General features: G+C 40.2%; 1 protein-coding gene across 1 annotated transcript in view; it reads right to left on the bottom strand.

Annotated features, from left to right (window-relative positions):
- BMPR2 (bone morphogenetic protein receptor type 2) overlaps positions 1-12,439 on the bottom strand; it is a 202,699-nt gene extending 190,260 nt beyond the window's left edge. The window contains exon 1 of the mRNA XM_047085535.1: positions 11,123-12,439. Coding sequence (XP_046941491.1) covers positions 11,123-11,198 — 76 coding nt within the window. The 5' untranslated portion in view covers positions 11,199-12,439. The remainder of the gene's footprint in view (positions 1-11,122) is intronic.
- Between the last annotated feature and the right edge of the window lie 12,692 nt (positions 12,440-25,131).

The raw sequence follows: 25,131 nt of genomic DNA on the forward strand, positions 1-25,131 counted from the left end.
TTTTAACATTTATTTATTTTTGAGAGAGAGGGAGAGGGAGTGGGGGAGGAACAGAGAGAAAGGAGACAGAATCCAAAGCAGGCTACTAGCTCTGAGCCCTCCACACAGAGCCTGACTTGGGGCTCAAACTCACAAACTCACAAACTGTGAGATCATGACCTGAGCTGAAGTCAGACACTTAACCAACTGAGCCACCCAGACGCCCCTGTTTTACCATAATTTTTAACTTAATAATATACCAAAACAATGAATTGCACATTTGATTTTTTAATGTTTTATTATTTATTTCTGAGAGAGAGAGAGTGAGAGAGAGAGAGAGAGAGAGAGTGTGTGCGCAGGGGAGGGGCAGAGAGAGAGGGAGACAGAATCCAAAGCAGCTCCATGTTCTGAGCCATCAGCACAGAGCCTGACACAGGGCTTGACCTCACAAGCAGTGAGATCATGACCTGAGCCGAAGTCAGACACTTAACCGACTGAGCCCCCCAGGGGTCCCATGTACATTTTAAAGGAGTAAATTGTATGGTATGGGAATTACCTCTCAATAAAGCTGTTTTACAAAATTTACTTACCAGAAGTTAAAATGGCATTAGTTAGATCTCAACTGATTTAGAATGTGTGATAACTGAGTCAAAAGCTACGCTGAAATTGACTTTGGCATTATTTATCTTTTTTTCTTTTTATTGTTTATTTATTCTCGAGACAGAGACAGAGCGTGAACAGGCAGAGAGAGAGGGAGACACAGAATCTGAAACAGGCTCCAGGCTCTGAGCTGTCAGCACAGAGCCTGACACAGGGCTTGAACCCACGAACTGTGAGATCATGACCTGAGCCGAAGTCGGACACTTAACTGACTGAGCCACCCAGGCACCCCTGGCATTATTTATCTTAAAATTAAAATAATTTCTTACACCATTCACAAAAATAAATTCAAAATGAATTAAAGACATAAATGTGAGACCTGAAACCTTAAAAAATCTTTGAATAGAGCATAGGCAGTAACTTCTCTGACATCAGCCACAGAAACATTTTTCTAGATAGGTCTCCTGAGTCAAGGGAAACAAAAGCAAAAATAAACTATTGGGACTATATCAAATAAAAAGCTTCTGAACAGCAAAGGAAACAATCAACAAAACTAAAAGACAGCCTACTGAATGGGAGAAGATATTTATAAATGACATATCTGATAAAGGGTTAGTTTTCAAAATATATAAAAAAGTTACACAACTCAGACACCAAAAGAACCAAATAATCCAATTAAAAATAGGCAAAAGACATGAACAAACATTTCTTCAAAGACATACAAATGGCCAACAGACATGTGAAAAAATACTCAATATCACTCATAATCAGAAAGATGCAAGTCAACAGATTCAGTAATTGGTAAGAATGTGGTGTGCTGAGAATGTGGAGAAAAAGGAACCCTTGTGCACTGCTTGGAAATGCAAACTGGTGCAGCCACTGTAGAAAACAGTATGGGGTTCCTCAAAAAATTAAAAACAGAATTGCCATGTGATCCAGTAATTCTGCTATTGGGTATTTACCCAAAGAATACAAAAACAATAATTCAGAAAGATATACGCACCCCTATGTTTATTGCAGCATTATTTCCAAATTATGGAAGCAGTCCAAGTGTCCATCCATAGATGAATGGATAAAGAAGATGTGGCAAAATTAAATAAATTAAAAAAAAACAGGGGCACCGGGGTGGCTCAGTTGGTAAAGCATTCAACTTCAGCTCAGGTCATCTCACGGCTTGTGAGTTCGAGCCCCACGTTGGGCTCTGTGCTGACAGCTCAGAGCCTGGAGCCTGCTTCAGATTCTGTGTCCCTCTCTTGCTCTGCCCCTCCCCTGCTGTGCTCTGTCTCTCTCTCAAGAATAAATATAACATTAAAAAAAATTTTTTAATAAAAAATAAAAAAAGTTCTAAAAAATATGTGGCATACATATGTATATGTATATGTATACATGTACATATACACACACACACACACAAAACAATGAAATCTTGCCATTTACAACATGGATGGATCTAGAGAGTATAATGCTAAGTAAAGTCAGAGAAAGACAAATATCATGATTTCACTCATATAGGGAATTTAAGAAACAAAAAAAAACAAACAAAGGAGAAAGAGATCAACCAAAAAACCGACACTTAACTGTAGAGAACAAACAGAGAGTGAGGGGAGGTCACCATGGGGGGGGGATGGATCAACTAGGTGAACAGGATTAAGAGTACACTTATCATGATGAGCACTGAGTAATGAATAGAACTGTCACATTACTATATTGTACACCTGAAGCTACTGTAACACTTCAAGTTAACTATATTGAAATTAAAATAAAAAATTAAATTAAAACAAAAGACATTGTATAAAAGTTAACCTTCTTAGACTAACTTCTAACTAAACTTCTTAACTAAACTTAAAACTATTTAAAGTCTACCCTAAAGTCCTTTCCAACTCTAAAATTCTAGGATTCCAACTATTTTAAAAGCACCCTTAAATAAATAAATAAATAAATAAATAAATAAATAAATAAATAAAGCATCCTTTATATTTATAGATTATTCTTAGTTATGGATTGTTCTTTATACAGCCTTTCTTTAGAACACTTTGGTGATCCTAACTCAACATAGACAATCAACATATAAAATGTATTTGCAAAAAATTAAGTTTCTTTCAAAGCAGTACTTTTACCATTTCAGAATATCCCACAGATTTCCCCAATCTAAGCTAAATTCAAAGTACTATATACATATATATATACTCAATAATAACAAAATATAACATTCAAAATGCTATACACTTACTACTAACTAAATATACTTTCTTTTCTCATACCATAAGCAAAAGTGCTATAAATACTATACACACCATACAGGTGAACCCCTTCACTTTACAATGAGGATATTGAGACCAAAAGAAGTGATATGCCCAAAGTAAATAGTTGATGGTACCATTAGGAAGGAACTCAAACCTTTCTAGCTTCCAATTCTGGTTGCCTGTTTGACTTAGAAGTCATCTACTTTCCAGAATAATTAAAGCTTAGGAGAAGAGTAACAATAAAAGAAAATCAACAAGGAAGAGGAGTTGCAATAAGAAAAAAGTATACTTAAGACAATCTAAGGGAGATTTAAAAAAGAAGAAGAAAACATTTATGGAGAAGAGAAGATGGAGATGATATATAACCAGGGAAATGCAAAGTTAATAAAGTCAGATGAGGAGAGTTAGAAGGAAGGGGTGACCAAAATTGTCAAATTCTGTAGAAAAGTCAAAGAAAACAAGATTGAAAAGTCACTTGGATAAGGCAATTAGAAAGTCACTGATGATTTAATATACAGCATGGGACAAGTAAGGAGTTGAGGATATAGAAGTCCATAGGTGTTCACTCCTCTTTCAAGAAGGCTGGCAGAGAAGAGAGAAATAAAAGGAGGGTAGAGATCAGCTAGAAGACACACAGGAACACAGTCTCTTTCCCTGTGTTGCAGAATACCTTCAGGAATTTCTCATCCTGAAAGAAAGGCAGAGAAGAAATAATACAATGCTAGTAAGATTTGCAAAATACCTACTCTTGCCAAATAGCATGAAATCTAATTCTCTTTCTTAAAGTGATATAGGGTATGGCATAAAATGTTTGGGGGAGAAGAGGAGGCCCTTATTTTTCTTTATATCCACCAATATTTTGAAAAGAACCCTGCACAAAGGAAGCACTAATAAATGTTTGTTGACTGGACATTTTAGTTCTCCTTCCACATGTTATCTATCCTATTCATGCCCCCGTACCCTTCTCCCTGGTCCCATAGGTGCATACTGGAATAGAAACTACATCTAGTCAAACACTTACTGTATTAAGTACAATTAACAGCAAGAAATAAATGTTGTGTTCTAATAGTTCTGATAATACAATGTATTCTAAAATGTTCATGTCAGGGGCACCTGGCTGGCTCAGTAAGTAGAGCATGTGACTACTGATCTCGGGGCTGTGAGCTCAGGCCCCACATTGAGTGTAAAGATTACTTAAATATAAAATCTTAAAAATAAAAATTTTTTTAAATAAAATATTCATGTCATTTACCCACAAGCTTATTTCTAATGTCACATAGACCATACATAAATTATAAATGTATTCTTGTAATCCAGCAGCCTTAACTGTCATATCCATCGCACAGATCTAAAAAAGTTTAAGGGGCAGCTGGGTGGCTCAGTTGGTTAAGCAACAGACTTCAGCCCAGGTCACGATCTCACTGTTCGCGGGTTCAAGCCCTGAATTGGGGTCTGCACTGACAGTGCTTGGGATTCTCTCTCTCTCCCTCTCTCTCACTGCCCCTCCCCCACCTGATCTCATGCAGGCACTCTCTCTAAATAAATAAACTTAAAAAAAAATGTTTTAAAAATTTTTTAAATAAAAAAAGCTTAAAAAAAACAAAAACAAATCAAGTCTATTGCCCTCAAAATTCTACTAAAGCCATCTTTATTGCTTCTAGAAAGGATTCACAGACTAGACCATTTAACTACAAGGGGGAAATAGTCTGGTAATATGGGAGTCTCTTCAACATGTGTAAGTACTATGCAAGATGGTAAAAAATAGTGAATTTTGAGATATCACAGCATTCATATTTAATTTTTTTCTAGCAGACATCAATTAAATCAGAATATAATTCTTTGGTGGACAGAAATTTAAAAAATGCAATTTATCCACTTGGAGTACTTACTCCATGGAATACTAATTTGTAACTAAAACCAAATCAATGTTATCTAGTCTAATTTAACACTATTTCTATTGTAAATGTTTCATCAACCGTTCTCATGTAAATTTACTAAAAGTAAAACCATTTATTTCTACTAACAAGTAGTTTTTCTTTTTGGAAGAAGGAAAAGGAAAATAAAATGGTCAAAATACAAGCTAAATGAACATATACAATATTAGGTGAGCAAAGCACTTTTTATTAAAGAGCAAACCACCTTTAAGACCAAGATTAAACAAACAAATAGCATTTTTTAAATTTTAAAAAAGAAAAAGGTTTTAGATAATTACTTAAAGCTTAAAATAAGAAATGTTTGTACTAATGTGACTGAATAAAAGACCCAGAAAGGCACAAAAAATTAAATAAATAAAGTAAAATCTGAGAGTTAAAAGAAATCTTAGATCCTATACTTCTCAAACATCAGAGTACATAAAATTTACCTGGGGAAATGTTTGTTTAAAATGCAGATTCCCAGGGCACCTGGGTGGCTCAGTCTGTTAAGCATCAGACTTCAGCTCAGGCCATGATCTCACACTTCATGAGTTAGAGCCCTGCATCAGGCTCTGTGCTGACAGCTCAGACCCTGGAGCCTGCTTTGGATTCTGTGTCTCCCTCTCTCTCTGCCCCTCCCCCACTCGTTCTCCCTCCCTCTCTCTCTCTTTCAAAAATAAACATTACAAAAATAAATAAAATTTTAAATATAAATAAATAAAATGCAGATTCCCAAACTCACTGTTCAGATATTCAGATTAAGTAGGTCTGGGGTAGCTGCCTGGAATCTGCATTTCAAACATAATCTGGTCCAATCCCATAATATTACAATTGAGAAAACTAAATTGTGTAATCTGTCCAGAATCACACGGAATTCAGGTCTCATTAACTCAAGACAGGGGTCTTCTTACAACACCACTTAAACTACTTTATAGTTGAAGGAATTAAAACAAAGAAAGAATAAATTAATACATCATTTGAATAAGTGAGCAATCTTAGAACACTTCCTGGCTCCAATTTCTTTTTATTATTCATTCATGTAGTATTTCTTTTTTAATTTTCTTTTAATGTTTATTTATTTTTCAGAGACAGTGAGCACAAGTGTGAGAGGGGCTGTGAGAGAGACACAGAATCTGAAGCAGGCTCCAGGCTCTGAGCTGTCAGCACAGAGCTGGACACGGGGCCTGAACCCATGAACTGCTAAGATCGTGACCTAAGCCAAAGTCAGACGCTCAACCAAATGAGCCACCCAGGCACCCCTCATTTAGTATTTCTTAAACATCTTTTATCTGCACAACAATATGATAGATTGCAAAACAGTTTAAGGTAGGAACCCTGTCCTCAAAAAGAAATTTGGAGGACAAAGCAAATACATAAACTGACATTCAACAAATATGTGAATAAGTACCAAAATAAGTGGTATGGTCATTTATAAAATTGACTGATTTACTCTGACTTCATTCTGTACCTTTTCTACTTAGAATTTACCCATCAGAAATCAATACTCAATTTCTTCTCTTTCTATGTTAAAGTTAGCCTTTAAGGGCTCCTGGCTGGCTCAGTCAGTGGAGCATGCAATTCTTGATCTCAGGGTCATGAGTTTGAGCCCCATGTTGGGTGTAGAGATTACTTAAAAATAAAATCCTGTTTTTAAAAATATTCATTTATTTTGAAAGAGAGAGAGAGAGAATGCACACACAAGAGTGGGAAGGGCAGAGACAGAGGGTGAGAGAGAAACCCCCACACTGTGTGTAGAGCCCTACTCGGGCTCATTCCCACAACTGTGGGATCACAACCTGAGCCAATATCAAGAGTCTGATGTTCAACCGACTGAGCTACCTAGGTGCACCCAAAATATTTTTTTTAAAAAGAAAAGTTGGCCTTTAATGAGAGTTGTCCTCATTTGAAATTAATCTCTCTATTCCCACTTTTCATATTACAGGAACACCAACACCACTACTACCACATCACCCCACATGCCAGGGTAGGCTTGTGGAGAGATCAAAGCTGGTATAATTTTTATGCAAAGGCCTAATTAAAAGTCTGGCCCTGGGGCACCTGGGTGGCTCAACTGGTTTAGCACTGGACTCCTAATTTTGGCTCAGGTCATGATCTCACAGTCTTGAGATCGAGCCTTGTGTCAGGCTGTGCACTGGGCATGCAGCCTGCTTGGGATTCTCTCTCTCTGCCCCTCCCCCCCCTCTCTTTCTCTCTTAAATAAATAAGGGCTCCTGGGTGACTCAGTTGATTGAGCATCCAACTCTTGATTTCAGCTCAGGTCATGATTTCAAGGTTTGTGGGATTAAGTCCCACACTGGGCTCTGTACAGACAGCACAGACCCTGCTTGGGACTCTTTCTCTCCCTCTCTCTCTCTCTCTCAAAATAGATAAAGATTTTTTTAAAAAACTTCTTTAAAAAATAAACAAACAAACAAAAAAAGAGTCTGGCCCTGCTCAAACAGTAAGAGTTTGGACTATCTTCCTGACCATATGTGGTAGACTGACGATCCCAATTCTTCATTCTCCAGCAATAGTACCACATGTCCATATATTACCATGGCCTCATTATAGCCAAAGTGTACTTCACTACTCCTTGTCTTTAGTCTTGGCCAAATAAGATGTTAAAAGAACAAGAGTCTAAAAATGGCTAGGGACTGAACTTATCCTCTTGTACTTCTGCCATTGCCATAAGACAAGCTTCCCTGCAGAGAGATGTTACCCTGACCTCCAGCCTGGGCCCAAGAATGAGACAAATGGAGCAGAATAAATGCTTATTGTTGTATGCCACTATATTTTTATGGCTACCAGCTATTATGCACCAAAAGCTGACTAAATCACAATACTTTAAAAATCCAAACAATCACGACTGATTATATAAACTTGCCTAAGGGAGAATCTTTCAGGGTTTAAGTTTTAAAAAATGTATAGTTCCCAGAGAGATCCATTCAGTACATCTACGCTATAGTGCCAGAAATACGTATTTTATCAAAAACCGCAGGTGATCCTGTTGCAGTGTTCACATGGCAAGAAACACAAAAGTAAAGATTACTAAATTTCTAATTCCTCAACAATATTTATTAACTTCAATGCTCAAGAACACTAAATAGGTGCATCTTCCTGTAGACAATGTATTCCTATAGAGATATAAAACTGAAATCTAATTAAGTGTGGCACCATGGCTGGCTCAGTCAGTAGAGCACATGACTCTTAACCTCAAGGTTGTGAGTTCAAGTCCCAGGTTGGGCATAGAGCTTACTCAAAAAACAACAAAAAAAATTTTTTTAAAGAAAGAAATCTAATCAAGTGAATTATTTCAAATGCATAAAGATTCAGCTAACATTGATGTCAGACAGCCATTGGACACATCTAAGCCAGCCAAGGAGGAGGAGGATTATGATGTGATGCAGAATCCTGAGTTTCTTAGTTGTCCTGGAGAACCTTCGAGGAGTGAATCCCAACAATAAGGCTATTTGAAATGCCATGGGTTCCCTGGCCTCCCAGGCCACCAAGGATGGCAAGAAAGAAGAGAACAAGAAGACTGGAGGAAAAGGTAGCTGAGCCTGCTCAAGCACAGGGGGGTAGGGTGGGATATAGGGTTAGCTATGTAACCATTACAACCTAAATGAAGAATGAAGACTTTTTTTCAAAAATTTATTTTGTTAATATTTATTTATTTTGAGAGAAGAAGGAAAGAGAGAACACACACAAGTACAATCAGGGGAGAGGCAGAGAGAAAGGGAGAGAGAGAGAGAATCCCAAACTGACAGTGCTGACAGCATAGAGCCTTTTGCTGGGTTCAAACTCATGAACTGTGAGATCACGACCTGAGCTGAAATCAAGCAGAATGCTTAACAGACTGAGCCACCCTGGTGCCCCCCGAATTTTTTTAATAGAAGCTGGGTCTGTGGTAAGTACTGCATTGTATTTTATCCTTTGATTAAAATTAAGAATTCATTTATAAACCAAACACATTTTTTAATAAATTCTAATTTTTTGCATACAAAATGTTCTTAGAATTAAGGAATCCAAGAACTAGATACACTAAATGGAAAAGAGGGATTCAAAAGAAATAAAGGATTCACCTATGGCCCCAAAGAGGGATGTGATATCAGCAGGTCTTCTAGTATTTTTTTCCTGTTCAGCAGTACTATTTGCACCTGTCTGGTTACATCATTACATCTATGTAACCCAAGTCTACGTAGGCCCTCTCTAGTCACCTTGTACCTAATGAAACTGAACTCGCCACTCCCATATTAGGCAAAGTTTTCACATTTAGAATAACATCCGCAATAACCAGTGCTGAATGAAGAACCTGTCAAGTGTCCCTACTTCTTTTCAAAGGCTGATTTAGTGAAGGCACTACTCTATCTTATGTTCCCAATTAGAGTGAACTGTTGTTATCATTAATGTGATAGGTAAGGGTACAGGCTATAATCCTGGCTCCACAGTTTACGGTGTGGTGAGTTATTTAAATTCTCTGCACTTCACATGCCCTCTCTGTAAAAGGAACATAATTACAGCTGGAGTATGGAATTGTCATAAGGATCAAATGAGAAAACACATGGAGAGCTGTTAGAATAGTTGCTGGCACAGAGCAAGCATTCAATAAACACTATTATTATTACATTATTATTATTACTATTATTGTTATAGCTTACAAATTTTGGCATCTGCTACTATGTAATACTAATGAAGACTAAAACCACTTTAAAGTAGTGATTCTTTCAATCCCTCCTTTTTAAAGGACATTATTCTAATATTTTATTTACCAAATACAAATTAAATTATTTTTAAATCAGTGTTCTTTCCTTTACTGTTATCAGTTCTGATCACAAAATGATAAGCCTGTCAGCTATAAATGAGAATCTACATTCTAAAAAGGTGAAGAATAACAAAGAACATGAAAAGTCTATGTTCTGAGATCTCTGATCATAGAATGACTGCTTAAGCCTAAGGCCTTTTATTCTCTTCATATTTTACAGGAATCACAAGACTTACAGCTAGAGAATTTAAACAACTAATACAATTTGAAGAAATCTAGAGAAAAACTGTTTGTTTTAATCCCCAAAGGAATTGTGATGATTAAGAATTTAAAATACCAGTTTCAAAATATATTCAATTCAAAAGTTCAAATTCTTTTAATACAACTACACAGATTTATCATAGACATAAGACATTAATCAACAATATCAAAGGCACTAAAGGAAACTTCAAATTTTCTTTCAGAATTTTCCCAATGCAGACTCTTAAAATGGAAATAAGCAAGCAACCTCTGTGTTTAACATAGCAATGAGAAATGTGAATATTAAAAATACACTTATAAAAATAAAAAAGTAACTGGAAAGCTGTTATATTGTCCTTCACTCATTTTTAAATTCATAATCTATTTGGCCATCCTACACCAAACTTAAGAATTATATGTACAGTTCACTCCCAAAAATTTCTAAGAGCGTATCACCAAAAGACCGCTTGAAAAATAATTGCAGATGAAACATGACGCTTTCTCTCAGGTATCTGAGAACTTAAAAAAAAAAAAAAAAATCCTAAGGAAAGGATGACTACTGTTTCCCTTTAAGCTTAGTAAAATGTCAAGGAACTTTTAGGACTCAAATCTCCTACACCTCTAATGTGAGGTCAAAGTTGTCTCAATGACAGGAAAGCCAATTGATGCCAGATGACTAAAATGTAAAGTTATCGAAAATGCTTTTAAGGCCAAGAGTAATTCCAAAAGCATATAAAATACGAGTGTATCTAGGTTGAAAAATGGAAATATAATTACTAAAATACTTTGGGACAAAACAATACCAATGATAATAATTAACATTCTTATACAATGTATTAAGAATCTCAAAGTTCTGGTTTACTCAACATTTATTCAATTCATTCCGTAACATTTCTGAATAATGAAAGTAACATGGACTCCCAAAGAGTGATCTAAATCTAAAAATAAGGTTCAAGTGTGCGTTCTATAGTTGATGTTCTTTTTAATGTAAGCCAAATCCGCTTCTTTACATTAAAATAAAAATCTACAGCTGTGTTTGCAAAGATCTCATAATAGACACTGTTCATTGGCGATTAAAATATTATTTTTAATCCTTGCATTACCTCACAGCTAAAAATGTCAAGATACCACACCCAGTATGTCTTTCCCCTCCCCCCGTGGGGGGTGAGGGGGGATATGGAAGTAGGGATTCGAAACTACAAAAACATGCAAGGTTATTTCCCTAGAAGGAACGGGAAAGGCGCGCAGGTACGGGACGCGGTTCCCTCCACAGCGATCGCTGGACGCGTCGCGAAGGGCGAGCTCAGGCCTTGGCCTCTGCGGGCTCCCCGCCCGCCACCCGCAGGCAGGGGCAGTGGCCCGACGCGCCGCCGGGGGCTACTCACCGGCCGCAGTGCTGACCAGCAGGACGGTCCACACGAGCGACGGCATCCGCCGGGGCCGCGGCAGCGAGGAAGTCATCCCTGGGCCAGCCGAGAAGCAGGAGAGCAAAGAAATATGGAAAGTAAACACGGGCCGAGAGATACGGCCGGGAGGCTGGTCCTCGCTCTCGTCCGACTTGTCCGGCCCGGTATTACAATGCAGTCTGAAAGGACAAATGGCAGATGAGAGGACCTAGCTGCAGAGCTTTCATTCCGCTGCAGAAATTCCCTTCATTTCTCTCCCTCGCGGCTGGAGAGGTTCATTCGCCTAGAACCGGGTGTCTCGGCCACCCAAACTGAAGGCATGTCCGTGTGGAGAAGCAGGGAGACAGAAAGAAGCCCCGCAGTTATTTCCCTCGTAGTTTCACGATGTCAAAAAAATATCCAGGTCTGGGAGAAAACATATCCAGGGTGTAGGGGGATGGAGAGCGGAGATTCGATGGCGGGGCTGAGGATCAGAACAAGTTCCCGACTGCCTGGAAGGGCGAAGCCGGGCGGGCGGCGGCGGCACCCGGCGGCACAAGTCGCATCGCCCGTGGCTCCAGGAGGGCAGGATTCCTTTTTAAGTTTCGCTTCGGTGCTTCCTTCACTCGGATTTCGAGAACAACAAACCCTGTTCATCGACTGGATCGAAAAAGGTGCCTGCCTCCATGGTCAAACCACAGCCTTCAATTCAAGCCTTCGCCGAACAATCCTTCGAGGTTCTGCCAGGGCCCCGCCGGAGGGCTGAGGGGCAGTAGGAAACGAGGGGGGGAGGGGAGGGGTCAGCAGGCAGGGCCCGGAGCTCCCCGAGACGGCGGGCGGAGGGGAGGTGCGGGGAGCTGCCCTTTCCAGCCCTCCTGGATTCGCCTCTCTCTCTCTTTTATTGCAGCCGTTCGATCTTGCCTGAGGTAAATTCCACGAATAAAAGCCTCTTCTCCCGTCAATGGCTCCTGTGAGCGAATCACAACCCCTCTGAAGAAGCCGCCGCCGCCGCCGCCGCCGCCGCCGCCGCCTCGTTCTCCCGCAGCTCTGGGCTCCGGGCGGAGCTCGGGCGTCGCGGGCCGAGGGCGGGGGGCGGCGGGAGGGCGGAGGTAGGTGGCTGGTTGGGGAAAAGGGTGGGCAGCGAGGCGGCGAGACACCCCGCACCCCTCCGGGAAGCACTTCCAGTGGTTCCGAGCAGACCAGACACAAAGGGGGGAGTCGCCGCAGCTGCCAGTCTGCGGCGCTCCCGGTCACCGGAGTCGCCCCGCCTCCGCCGCCGCCGCCGCCTCCGCCTCCTCCTCAGTCTCCGGCTCTTCCCGGCCCTGTCTGTCTCGGGCCTGTGGTGCAGCGCGGGCGGCGGCGGCAACAGCGGCGGCGGCGCGAGGAAGCCTACACCGCGCCTGCGCGCTCGCGGCCCCGCCCGGCCCCGCCCCTCACTCCGGGGCTTGCTGAGAAGGACTCCGCGGCCCTCGCGCGGTGTGTCTCCCTGGAGCCGCCGAGGGCAGGGTGGGGCCGGCAGCCCGCAGTGGGCAGCAATGGCCATTCTCCTTAAGACACACATACCTTCCATACGGCCACACTCGGGGTGTGTGTGTGTGTGTGTGTGTGTGTGTGTGTGTGTGTGTGTGTGTGTTTAAGAGAGAGCGGCCACATCTTTTGTCCAGCCTTGGCAAACTGTTCTGAGCTGGCTGATTTGGACTTGGACTGGGGCGTCGCGGTCTCCTCCGGGACTCCTGGAGTAAAGCCTTGAGGGGCAGAACTGCCTTCGTTGTTTCCTGGGGCCAGAGCCTGCCTCTCCGTAGCCCAAAGAATCCAGAAGAACTCTCCTTTCCCAGAACTGGAGACCTTGGCCTCCTCGGGCTCCCCTCCCTGACTCAAACAAAAGCAGAAATTGGAAAGACCACCTCTAAATTGATATTTTTGGTCTTATCGGTGTCCTGCTTCTCTCAAGCGCCCATTACCGTAGCCCTTCTTAGCTGACAGAAATATTTAACATTTGAAAGGATGCGAAGCCAGAAAGGAAACACTTTCTTTTAAAATTCTATGCATTGTTCAACTGTATGTGCCTATCTGTCTATGCCGCTCGGTTTCCACTTCCAGGGTGGGCCTTTATTCACAAAGGCTGAGGGCCTAAGGGGCTTTTTAGGGCCTGTGAAAGGAAAATTTCGGTGAGGAGTTGTTGCCTAAGGGTAAAGAATGACTTCGAACCCAAGGAAATGAAGAGGTCCTGTTGGTACTCAAGCTTCCTGGAAAGGATCTGTTTAGTCGGTTTTTTGAATTGCAGAAACCTAAGCAACCAGGATAGGGGAAGGAATTCCTCCCCCACTCCCTGCAGCCTTTACACACCTCCTGCGGGATCAGGTCGACTTGGGTGGGATTTTGCTGGGGGAAAAGGGAGAAAGTGACGTGCGTGGCGCCATGATCGGAAGTCTGTGTTTAATTCTTAGCTGCGAGGTGGAAAAATTTGCGTAGGTGGGCGATCTTAGAAGTGAAGTCTAGCTTTCCTTCTACCAAGCAGAAGGGCTATTCTGAAAGCTGGCTTTGCTGGTCTTTCATTGTGGATAAGGGCAGTTCCAAAGACACATTCATAGATAGACTCCTGAAGTTATACTCTTTGCTTGCTCAAGTCCCCTTTTATCTCTATCTGAACTTGATGTGAATAAACCTCCACATTCCTTAAACTAGTTGCTGTTATCATACTAAACATCCAGTATAATTATGGGTTTTGATAATAGCAACCCAGGATTCTCAGACTTTTTAGTGGAAATATTTTTATACTGTTTACCCTTCAGGCAGAAAGAAATTTTTCTTATAGTAAGATCCCTTAAAAAGAAAAAAAAAAAATTAGGAGGAGCATATGCTTTAATTCATTAGCTTTATTACTATATTTTGTTTTGCCCCAAAGGCCTAAAATAAGAAACTGGTATTGTTCTACTGTTTGACTTTCAAGAAATAAGAACTAGCACTCAAAGAAATTGGATTTTAGTAAGTTAGAAGTGTAGAAAGTTTATTAATTAGTAGTATACTATTCTTTCTCAAATTGGGATCAACTACTTGGTTATTCTATTTTTATTTGCATAAAATTTTTCTAAGAAACATTAAGTACCAGGGTGTCTGAGTGGCTCAGTCGGTTGAGCATGGGACTTTGACTCAGGTCATGATCTCACAGTTTGTGAGTTCCAACCCCACATTGGGCTCTCTGCTGTCACCATGGAGCTGGGTTCAGATCTTACATCCTCCTCTTTCTCTGCACCTCCCCCCACCTCTGTCTCAAAAATGAATAAACATTTAAAAAAATTAAGTACCCTTATGCATATTATAAATGTGTGGTAAAATATATAAAAAAGAAGAAAGGGTCCTAGGAAGTTCATGTGAAAAAAATATATGCCACTGACCTGGTAGGAATAATTAGTAGACAACTAGACAGGCAACCCTCTTCCCTTTTGTGTTGCTCCTTGTAATATCTCAATTGGGACATGGCTGTTCACTCACTATGAGAAAAACCATCAGAGAAGAACTAGAACGTGGCCATCAATCCATCCACAAAACAAGACAGACAATACAAGTCAAGCTCTAGTGAAAACAAAGGATTGGCAGGGCAGCCAAGGTTTGGTGTCTGTAAACCAGGATAGGCTAGTTTGTAGCAAACATCTTATAGCTTTGTAGCAAGCAGCTTATAGCAACAAGGGTTTATTTCTCATACATGTTACATGTTTGATACAAGTCATCAGGAAGCCTGTTACAAGTAGGATTCACTGGGAAACCATGAGATTTGAATGCAGGAGGTTATTGGGTAGTTCTCTCAAGAACAATCTCTGGAGACCAAGGGTCACAAAGTCTCTGGAAGGGGAAAGCTTGAACTGCAACACAACTGCAACTGAGGCTTCAGCCAGTTCTGCAGGGAGCCCTGGAGTTGGGATGGCCCTTTAACATTGTCCTAAATTGAGACAGGAGGCTAGGTCTTATACCCTCCTATCAACCTGTCATTGGATATGGGCTGCACCCAGGGAAGGGATGAGAGGAGCTCTCTTAAGTCAAGAGCAACCCTCAGAGAGGGCCCCAGCTGAAAGTTGTCAGCCACCAGCATGTGCAGCAGTTGGGAGAGGTTGTGCCTTCAGTCCTAAAGGGTGGATCTGGGGAGCTCAGTACAACATCCACTACATGGATTCTGCTGATTTTAGTCACTGAGGTCACCAGACTATTGGAGGCTTCACTGAGATACATTCTAGATTCCTACATTAGGGGAGCACCTGGCTGGCTCAGTGGGTAGAGCATGTGACTCTGGATATTGGGGCCTTGAATTTAAGCCCCACATTGAGCATAGAGCCTACTTAGAAAAAAAAAAAGATTGCTACAGTAGGCATCATAAAATTTAATTGCTAGTACTGCAGGGAAATGTAATACTATACAATGTTACTAAAAGAGGTACATAAAACTTTGTGAACAACCTTAATACTACAATGGTGTGTGCGAGGGGAAAATAATCAACAGTACTCTAGTCACCAAAGCCCAAGCAGGATAGAGAAGAATCTTCTAACATATGAGAAAAATTCCGGGGTAAGAAATCAGAAATGAAGGGAGCCAACAGAGAAATCCAAGGGAACAATAGTGTCTATAAGACTGATGGATCTTCACTATGTATTATGGCCCCTCATGGATTATAGCTTTCCTCTGAGGTGGAAGATTTGTAAAAGCAAAGCCCTGGTCTTAAGAGAGATGTAGAGGACTAAGCAGATTATTAGAACAAGCATTTGAATAAGGACCAAGGCAGAATCCCTGTTATATGAATAAGGACAAATAGGAGTTACCTGAGCTCAGAGATACTGAGTACTTCTTTTATTTTCAATGTTTACTTATTTTTGTGAGAGAGAGTGCAAGCAGGAGAGGGGCAAAAAGAGGGGGAGAGAGGATCTGAAGTGGGCTCTACACTGATGGCAGTGAGCCCTATATGGGGCTTGAACTCAGATCACGACCAGAGCTGAAGTTGGACATTCAAGAGACCAAATCACCCAAGTGCCCAGATACTGAATACTTCTAAGAAAAAGCTTTATCATTATAAAGGATGTTGTCAAAGAAAAATACAATAAAAACTCTCAACTCTAGAAAAAAAAATAATACAGACACCCAGAAGTTAGCTCTGGGACACACTTCAGGGTCAAAATAATGAAAAGCAACTTAAAACAGTTTAGAAAATTTAGGACTTAATCTTTAGGACTAAAATGAGGAGTGGGACATGGCATAATGTTCCTTTTGGAACATTAAGGTGTAGTTGTGGGGAGAGGGGAAAACCCAGTTGTGGCGTACAAGGAAAATGAGGTTGGAAACTGACAAACCCACACCTCCAACTTGACATTCTCTGGACCTAAAAGTAACCTTAAATTTCTCTCTTTCTAAAACAAGAAAAGCTTAAAAAATAAAAAAATTTAAAAATAAAATAATAATAATAATAATAATAATAATAATAATAATAAAGCTTTGCTTTTGGAACCTAGATCTATTGTCCCATTTCTTTCCTTCTCCTTTTGTCTAACTTTTGAAATTTTAGTTAGCCTAGTATCTGGAATCACCCTTCCCTTTCCTTCCATTTAGAATGAAATAAAATCATCTGAACTTCCCATTCTGAGTGACTGACAGCAAGAAAACCCAGTTTCTCCCCAAGCATTAAAAGACCCTGGAGTGAGGGGGGGAGGGGGGCACCTTGGTGGCTCAGTTGGTTAAGCATCGAACTTTGACTCTGGTCATGATTTCATGGTTTGTGAGTCTGAGCTCTGTGTCAGGCTCTCTGCTGTCAGCCCAGAGCCCACTTTGGAGCCTCTGTTTCTCTCTCTCTCTCTCTCTCTCTGCCCCACACGCATGCTCTTTCTCTCTCTCAATAAATGACTAAACATTAAAAAGAAGAAGAAGAAATCCTTCCTTTAAAAATAAATAAATAAATAATCCCAGAGGAAGACTATATTTTCCACAAGTTTACCTCATTTGCTCTGGACTTTTCTACTGACATCTTTTTTTTTTTAATTTATTTTTTAAATTTACATCCAAGTTAGTTGGCATATAGTGCAACAATGATTTCGGGAGTAGATTCCTTAATGCTTCATCAGAGCTTTTCCTTGGTGGTGCCAGACACTGAGCTCTGCTTTCCACCAAACAAAAAGATCCTTTATTTATTCTCAAAGCTACCCCAAAATATGGTTAAATTTTCTACTAAGGTTTACACATTGGAAGAAGATGGAGGAGGAGATGGAGGAGGAAAATTATAGTAAGCCTTGAACAATGCAGGGTTTAGGGGTGCCAACCTCCAGGCAGTTGAAAATGTGCATATAACTTTTTTGTCACATGTAACTTTCAACTCCCCCAAAACTTAATTACTAATAGCCTACTGTTGACTGGAAGCCTTATAAACACTATAAACAGTTGATTAGCACATATTTGGTATGATATATGTATTATATACACTATCACAATAAAGTAAGCTAGAGAAAAGAAAATGTTGTTAAAGAAATCATGGGGGGGGGGGTGCCTGGGTGGCTCAGTCAGTTAAGTGTCCGACTCTTGATTTCAGCTCGGGTCATGATCTCACAGTTTATGGGATCAAGCCCCATGTGGGGGTCTGCCCTGACAGCTCAGAGCCTGCTTCGAATCTCTCTCTCTCTCTCTCTCTCTCTCTCTCTCTCTCTGTGTGTGTGTGTTCTCCCCCATTCATGCTCTCTCTCTCAAAATAAACAAATAAAATTCAAAACAAAGAAAGAAGAAGAAAATAATAAGGAAGATGGGGCACCTGACTGCTCAGTTGGTAGACTGCCCCATGACCCTTGATCTCCAGGTCATGAGTTCCAGTCCCACATTGGGCATAGAACTTACTTTAAAAAACACAAAAACAGGGGTGTCTGGGTGGCTCAGTTGGTTAAGTGTTCAACTTCAGCTCAGGTCATGATCTGCAGTTCAGGAGTTCAAGCCCCAAGTGGGGCTCTGTGATGACAGCTCAGAGCTTGGAGCCTGCTTCAGATTCTGTGTCTCCCTCTCTCTCTGCCCCTCCCCCACTTGTGTGCACATGCATGAGCTCTCTCTCTCACTCAAAAATAAAATTTAAAAACATGAAAAAAAAAAAAAAGAAAACCACAGAAACAAAACTGGGCACCTACCTGGCTGGCTCAGTCAGTAGAGCATATGACTCTTGATCTTGGAGTTACAAATTCGAGCTCCACGTTGGGTGTAGAGATTACTTAAAAAATAAAATATTTTTTAAAAAAAGAAAATTATAAAGAAGAGAAGATACATTTATAGTACTATACTATAGTTATCAAAAGTAATTCATGTGTAAGTGGATTTGCATAGTTCAAATCCATATTGTTCAAGGGTCAACTCTATAATATAGTAAAGGAAATCTTAAAACAGTATATCACCTATCACTGCCCCCTGAAGTCTTTGAACCATATGTATACCTGCTTGATGGATCCCCCCTAACCCCATCTCTGAAAATAGTATTCCTTAGCTGATGGTCACTAGCCATGTTCCAAGGATTCAGTCCTATCCTCTCTCCCATCCAGCTGAAATTCATACATTCATCCACCTTCTTTTTATTCATTTATGTAACCAACAAATGTTTATTAAACTATGTGCCAATCACTAGTCTAGGTATAGTGATATAGCAAGAACAAGAGAGCCAAGTTCCTTCCTCTCATCCTCTCATGGTATTTATCTGTATTCAAATTTTTTCTTTTCTTTTTTGTTTCTTTTTCTTTTTTAGTGAGAGCACAAGCAGGGGAGAGGAGCAGAGGGAGAGAGAGAGAGAGATAAAGAGAGAGAGAGAGAGAGAGAGAGAGAGAGAGAGAGAATCTTAAGCAGCCTCCACGCTCAGCATGGAGCCTGATGCAGGGCTCAATCCCACAACCCTGGGATCATGACCTGAGCCGAAATCAAGTCAGACACTCAACTGACTGAGCCACCCAGGTGCTCCAACCTGTATTCATTTTCTAATGCTGTTTAACAAATTACCACAAACTTAGCAGCTCAAAACCACACATATTTATTATCTCACAGTTTCTATGCATCTAGAGTCCAGCCTTGATTTAGCAGAGTCCTCTGCTCAGGGTCTCCCAAAGTTGTAATCAAGGTTGACATCAGCCAGTTGCTATTCTCATCTGGAGGGTTGACTAAGGAAGAATCTTCTTTTAATCTTATTCAGGTGCCAGGGGCTACTCTCAGCTCCCTGGAGGCTCCTAAAGTTCCTTGCCATGTAGCCTTCTCCATAGGTGTTCTCACAACATAACTTATTTAGTCAAAGTCAACAGAGAGTTTCTCTTATTCCAGTGTGTTAAGACAGAATCTTATATAACATAATCATAGGAGTGGCATCCCATCACCTTTTCCATATTCAGTCATTTAGAAGCAAGCCACACGTTCTACCCACACTCAAGGGGAAAGGATTTTACAAGGGTGTAGATAATTGGAGATGACCTTAGGTTATTTCACCACATTACCTTTTAGAAAGGGGAGACAATATGAGAGGAACAGCTGTTCTATCTTAAAAGGATTTTTCAGGAAGTCCTGTTTAGGGAGGTATCACTTGACCCCTGAGGTATCGATCTCTGCTAGGCAGAGATCTGGTAGAAGACTCTTTTTGTCTTAGGAAATAAGCAAAGGCCTTAAGCTGGTTAGAACAATCTTGGTATATTTGAGAAATAAAAAGGAGGTCAGTTTTTACATGTGAAACAAATGTAACATTGTGCATCAACTATATCCAAATAAAAAAATAATTAAAAAGTATATTGTTTTCCAATTGAAACAGGAAAGAAAAAAAGAAAACAAGAAAAGGAGACCAGTTTATTGGAGCATGGGAGAGGCAGGCATGTTCCACTTGATACAAAGCTGTTAGGTCATAAGAAGGGTGTGGATCATTTGACTATTTGCTCTCAGTTCCATTTCCTTCCCTTTTCTTCTTTGTTCAGGGACTGACTCCTACAAACTAAATTTCCAAGACTCCCTTGCCCACTGGCTTCCAGTCAGCTTCAGCCTATGGGAGCTATAAGATTAAATTAAACTCCTCAGAATGACACAAGGCCCGTCTCTTTTATTCTTCTGTTCAGCAAATATTTATTGTTCATTGTGGTCCAGGCTCTGTATTAGGCTACTGTGGATACAATAAGCAAAACAGTCTCTGCTCTTGCAAAGCCCTGTGATACCAAAGAATTTACAGTTCCTCAAATATACATGCCTTTGTGCTTGCTATTTTATCTGTCAGGAATATCCTTTCCCTTCTGGCTGTCTCCTTAATTTTTGTTCACCATACAACACTCAGCTCAAACAGTACCACCTCTAAGAAGATTCCCCTGACCCCAAACCCCAAACAGAATTAATTATTCCCTCTTTGCATTACTTTTTTTTTTTTTAAGTAAGCTCTAGGCCCAACATGGGGCTTGAGCTCACAACCCCGAGATCAAGAGTCATAGGCTCTACCAACTGAGTCAGCCAGGCACCCCTTCTTAGCATTATTTCTATACGCTTTTTATAAGCTTCTAATATTGTGCTTATCAGGCTGCATTTTGATTCCTTGCTTTTGTTTTCTCCTCTACTAGATTAAAAAGGGAGATAATCTCGGGGCACCTGGGTGGTTCAGTCAGTCAAGTGATTGACTCTTGATTTCAGCTCAGGTTGTGATCCCAGGGTCGTAGGATTGAGCCCCAAGTCAGGTTCCACACTGAGCATGGAGACTACTTAACATTCTCTCTCTCTCTCTCTCTCTCTCTCTCTCTCTCTCTCTCTCTCTCCCCCTCTGCCCCCTCCTCGGCTGAAGCTATTTGTATAATTTTGAGTTCTCAGTTCATACAATTTCATAGCAAAAAATCAGTTTTTTACATTTTTATTTTTTTAATTTTTCTCTTTCTTTTTTTAAAGATTTTATTTTGCTTTTTTTAAACACTTATTTATTTTTGAGAGAAAGAGAGAGAGAAAGAGAACAAGCAAGGAAGGGGCGGAAAGGGGAACAGGCTCCAGGCTCCACATTGTCAGTGCAGAGCCCACTTCAGACTCTCTGTCCTCCTCTCTCTGCCCCTTCCCTACTTGCACTCCCTCAAAATTAAATAAAACACTTGAAAAAAAGATTTTATCTGTTAAGTAATCGCCACACCAAATGTGGGACTTGAACTCACAACCCCAAGATCAAGAGTCTCATGCTCCATCAACTGAGCCCCATTCACTTTTCTTCTTAATGTATGTGATTCCCACTATTCATAGTCAGAATGTAGAAGCAAGTGATTTTTCTACTTATTTCCTAATATGTGACCAAAGTATATAATTTACCCTTTATAATCCTCAGAAAGGTCTGAATCACCCCTTACAATTTATTCAGAAGTACTATGACTTGTGAAAGCTACTAATCAATCAATAAGCATTTACTGAATCCTTTTTGGAGTTGTACAAATGCTATATCAGTATTAACTTTTTAAAAATTTTTTAATGTTTGTTTTTGAGAGAGAGAGAAAGAGAAAGACAGAGGAGCAGGGGAGGGACAGAGAAAGAGGGAGACACAGAATCCTAAGCAGGCTCCAGGCTCTGAACTGTTAGCACAGAGCCCGAAGTGGGGCATGAACCCATGAACTGTAAGATCATGACTGAGTCGAAATTGGACGCTTAACCGACTGAGCCACCCAGGTGCCCCCAGTATTAAGTTTTAAAAGTTCTCTATTTCAGAATGATGAACATAACATAGTTATGCAATGTTGTCAAAGAAGTGATAAAAGCACAAATTATGGAGTGCCTGGATGGCTTAGTCGGTTAAGCATCAGATTCTTTTTTTTTTTTAATTTTTTTTTTCAACGTTTATTTATTTTTTTGGGGACAGAGAGAGGCAGAGCATGAACGGGGGAGGGGCAGAGAGAGAGGGAGACACAGAATCACAAACAGGCTCCAGGCTCTGAGCCATCAGCCCAGAGCCTGACGCGGGGCTCGAACTCACGGACCGCGAGATCGTGACCTGGCTCAAGTCGGACGCTTAACCGACTGCGCCACCCAGGCGCCCCAAGCATCAGATTCTTGATCTCAGCTCAGGTCTTGATCTCAGGGTGGTGAGCTCAAACCCCGAATTGGGCTTTATGCTAGGCATGGAGCCTACTTAAAAAAAGTAAAATAAGAAGAGGAAAAGCAAAGTTATTTCTCTTTAATTATTTCACATACAATTACTTAATTGTGAAAATCTTTTTTTTTTTCCTTAAGTAAACTCTGTGCCCAATGTGGACACTGAATTCATAGCCCTAAGATCAAGGATTGCATGCTCTACCAACTGGTAGAGCCAGGCAGGTGCCCTGTAATGTGTAAAAATCTTATTTCTCCAGAAAGATTTATAATATCGGAGAACAGTGACTAAATCATATGCTGCTGCACACCTAGAAAATGTTTAGTAGTCACCGAAATGAAAAGTCAGCCAACTGAGGACACAAAACAAGGAAAAAAATTTGATCCTACATAGGCTTCTTTGTATCTCAAGGATTAGAAAAAAAGGCATAATAGAATATATTTTTTTACTGTACTTTCTACAAATATTTGATACATTTGCTTTTTTAAAGTTTATTTATTTTTGAGAGAGACAGAGGGAGAGAGACTGAGCAGGGGAAGGACAGAGAGAAGAAAATAGAGGATCCGTGCTGACAGCAGAGAGCCCAATGTAGAGCTAAAACTCACAACCGTGAGATCATGAACTGAGCCGAAATCAAGAGTCAGATGCTTAACCAACTGAGCCACCCAGGCACCGCTAAAACTTTTTCAATACTTTTTCCAGTTATTAAGCATGTCAACATTTTTCTCACTTGGATGCTGAGGCTGTTGCATAAGCATTTGAAATGTACTGAAGTAAGACTGTCTTATGGCCTTGCATTTTCATTTTTCTGGCTTTTAATAAATATTTATCTGCCCTTTCATAATGACCTCCACATAACTGCACTAGACTATCTTCTTGTAGAAATTACACAAATAACTTCAAGAGCAGCTGAAGCTACTGTAATACTCATCCTCACAACCTTCCCCCAAGATAGATATTTATTCATCCTTTTTAGAGGACTCTAGAACACAGAAATATCTCATCAAAACTTACTTTTTCTTCCTTAATCTAGAATTTTCTCTGGTTAGAACTGATTAGATATTTAGACCTAAAATGTAATGATTTTATTTTCCAAACACAAAACTAATCATGCTTTAAACTTTGAACTTCCTCCACTTAAAAGGGTTCCCTTTCCCTTCAACTAAAAGACCAATTTCCAAATCTCTTTTGTGCTAGGAAATCAAATCATACAATAAAATTTAGGATAAAATCTTTGTCTAAATGTTCAAAAAGCAAGATGACCACCTACTCTTTTTTAATGGAGAGAAATCCAAGCTTCAGTTATACAAATAATTCAAAAGAGGACTGGTTATAGCTGTTCATCCCAGGGCATATCTGTTTTTTCTTTTACTTCAGAACCATCATTGCCTACTACTGGCTAACTCATTGCTCTTGGAGGTTGAGGGGGGATTGTTTTCCATTATATGATTCTCATATTAATCAGTTTTCTCAGTGTGTATCTGCTATTATCCAAAAATAGGCTGTACACATTTATTCTTCTTAAAGCACAGAATAAAAAAGGAGAACTATCAGACTTGTGGGGGGTTTTCCTCTTTCAAATATTACTGAATAATCTTTCCAAATTTCCAAAAATAAGTGCCTTTAAGAAAATATACCAAACACAGACTATTACCAGAATGGTTTCACAGCTAAGGATTACTCATATGCATTCTGTTTGCCAAGTTTTTATGTAGAACATCTGTAAGAAATGTTTGCCATTGTCTTGCCTTCCTACATCTCCCTATAAGGATTGTTTTATCTTGGCCACAAGGCTTCAGTAATAGAAAAATAGGGAAATAGAGGACAATATGATGGCGTGATTAGGCCAAGTAACAATTTTCTAGTTAAAAGTTTCATGACCAGGGAGCGTGGCTCATTTGGTGGAGCATGCAACTCTTGGTCTCAGGGTTGTGAGTTGGAGCTCTATGTTGGCTGTAGAGATTACTGAAAAATGAAATCTAGGGGGCACTTGGATGGCTCAGTGGTTAAGTGTCAGACTTTGGCTCAGGTCCTGATTTCACAGTTCATGAGTTCGAGCCCTGTGTCGCACTCTGTGCTGACAGCTCAGACCCTGGAGCCTGCTTCAGATTCTGTCTCCCTCTCTCTGCCCCTTCCTCGCTTGCACTCTCTCTCTCTCTCTCAAGAATAAACATTAAAAATTTTTTTAAACATTTAAAAAATAAAATCTATAAATAAATAAATAAAATATAATATAATATAATAAAATCTTTTTTAAAAAAGTTTAATGACCAACATCACATTTCCAGTTATCCATTACCTCCCCTATTTCAGTATAGCTAAGGACAATCCTTATGGTACAAAGCCTAACTTCTTAGCTTTCTTTCTTTCTTTTTTTTTTAAATGCTTATTTATTTTTGAGAGAGAGAGCCAGTAGGGGAGGGGCAGAGGGACAGGGAGGGGCAGATTCTGAAGCAGGCTCCAGGCTCTGAGCTGTCAGCACAGAGCCCAATGTGGGGATCAAACCCGTGAACCGCGAGATCATGACCTGAGCTGAATGAAGTCGGACACTTAACTGACTGAGCCATCCAGGTGCCCCCTAACTTCTTAGCTTTATGAACAAAGGCCTTCACCATCTTTCCTTCACAAGCTTTATCTCTCTTTTTTTACCCCTCTTAAACCTCTTACAGTTCACTGAATATACCGGGCCTTTTCCCAAACTTACCTTCTTTCTAATGAAAAGGAAAAGGGAGAAGCGTCTCTCTCATTTTCTTGTCTTTTTTTTTTTTTAAGGTTTTACTTTTATTTATTTATTTATTTTTTATTTTTTTTTAAGTGGGCTCCACGCCCAACATGGGGCTTGAACTCAACCTTGAAATCAAGAGTCAGATGCCCTACTGACTGGGACAGTCAGGTGCCCCTGGCTCTGTCATTTCCTACAGATTTTTCCCTCTACCTTCAA

The sequence above is a fragment of the Lynx rufus genome, unplaced genomic scaffold (assembly GCF_022079265.1).
Source record: "Lynx rufus isolate CCGP_SWC_20201006 ecotype Redwood Valley unplaced genomic scaffold, mLynRuf1.p SCAF_2, whole genome shotgun sequence".
Taxonomy (NCBI): domain Eukaryota; kingdom Metazoa; phylum Chordata; class Mammalia; order Carnivora; family Felidae; genus Lynx; species Lynx rufus.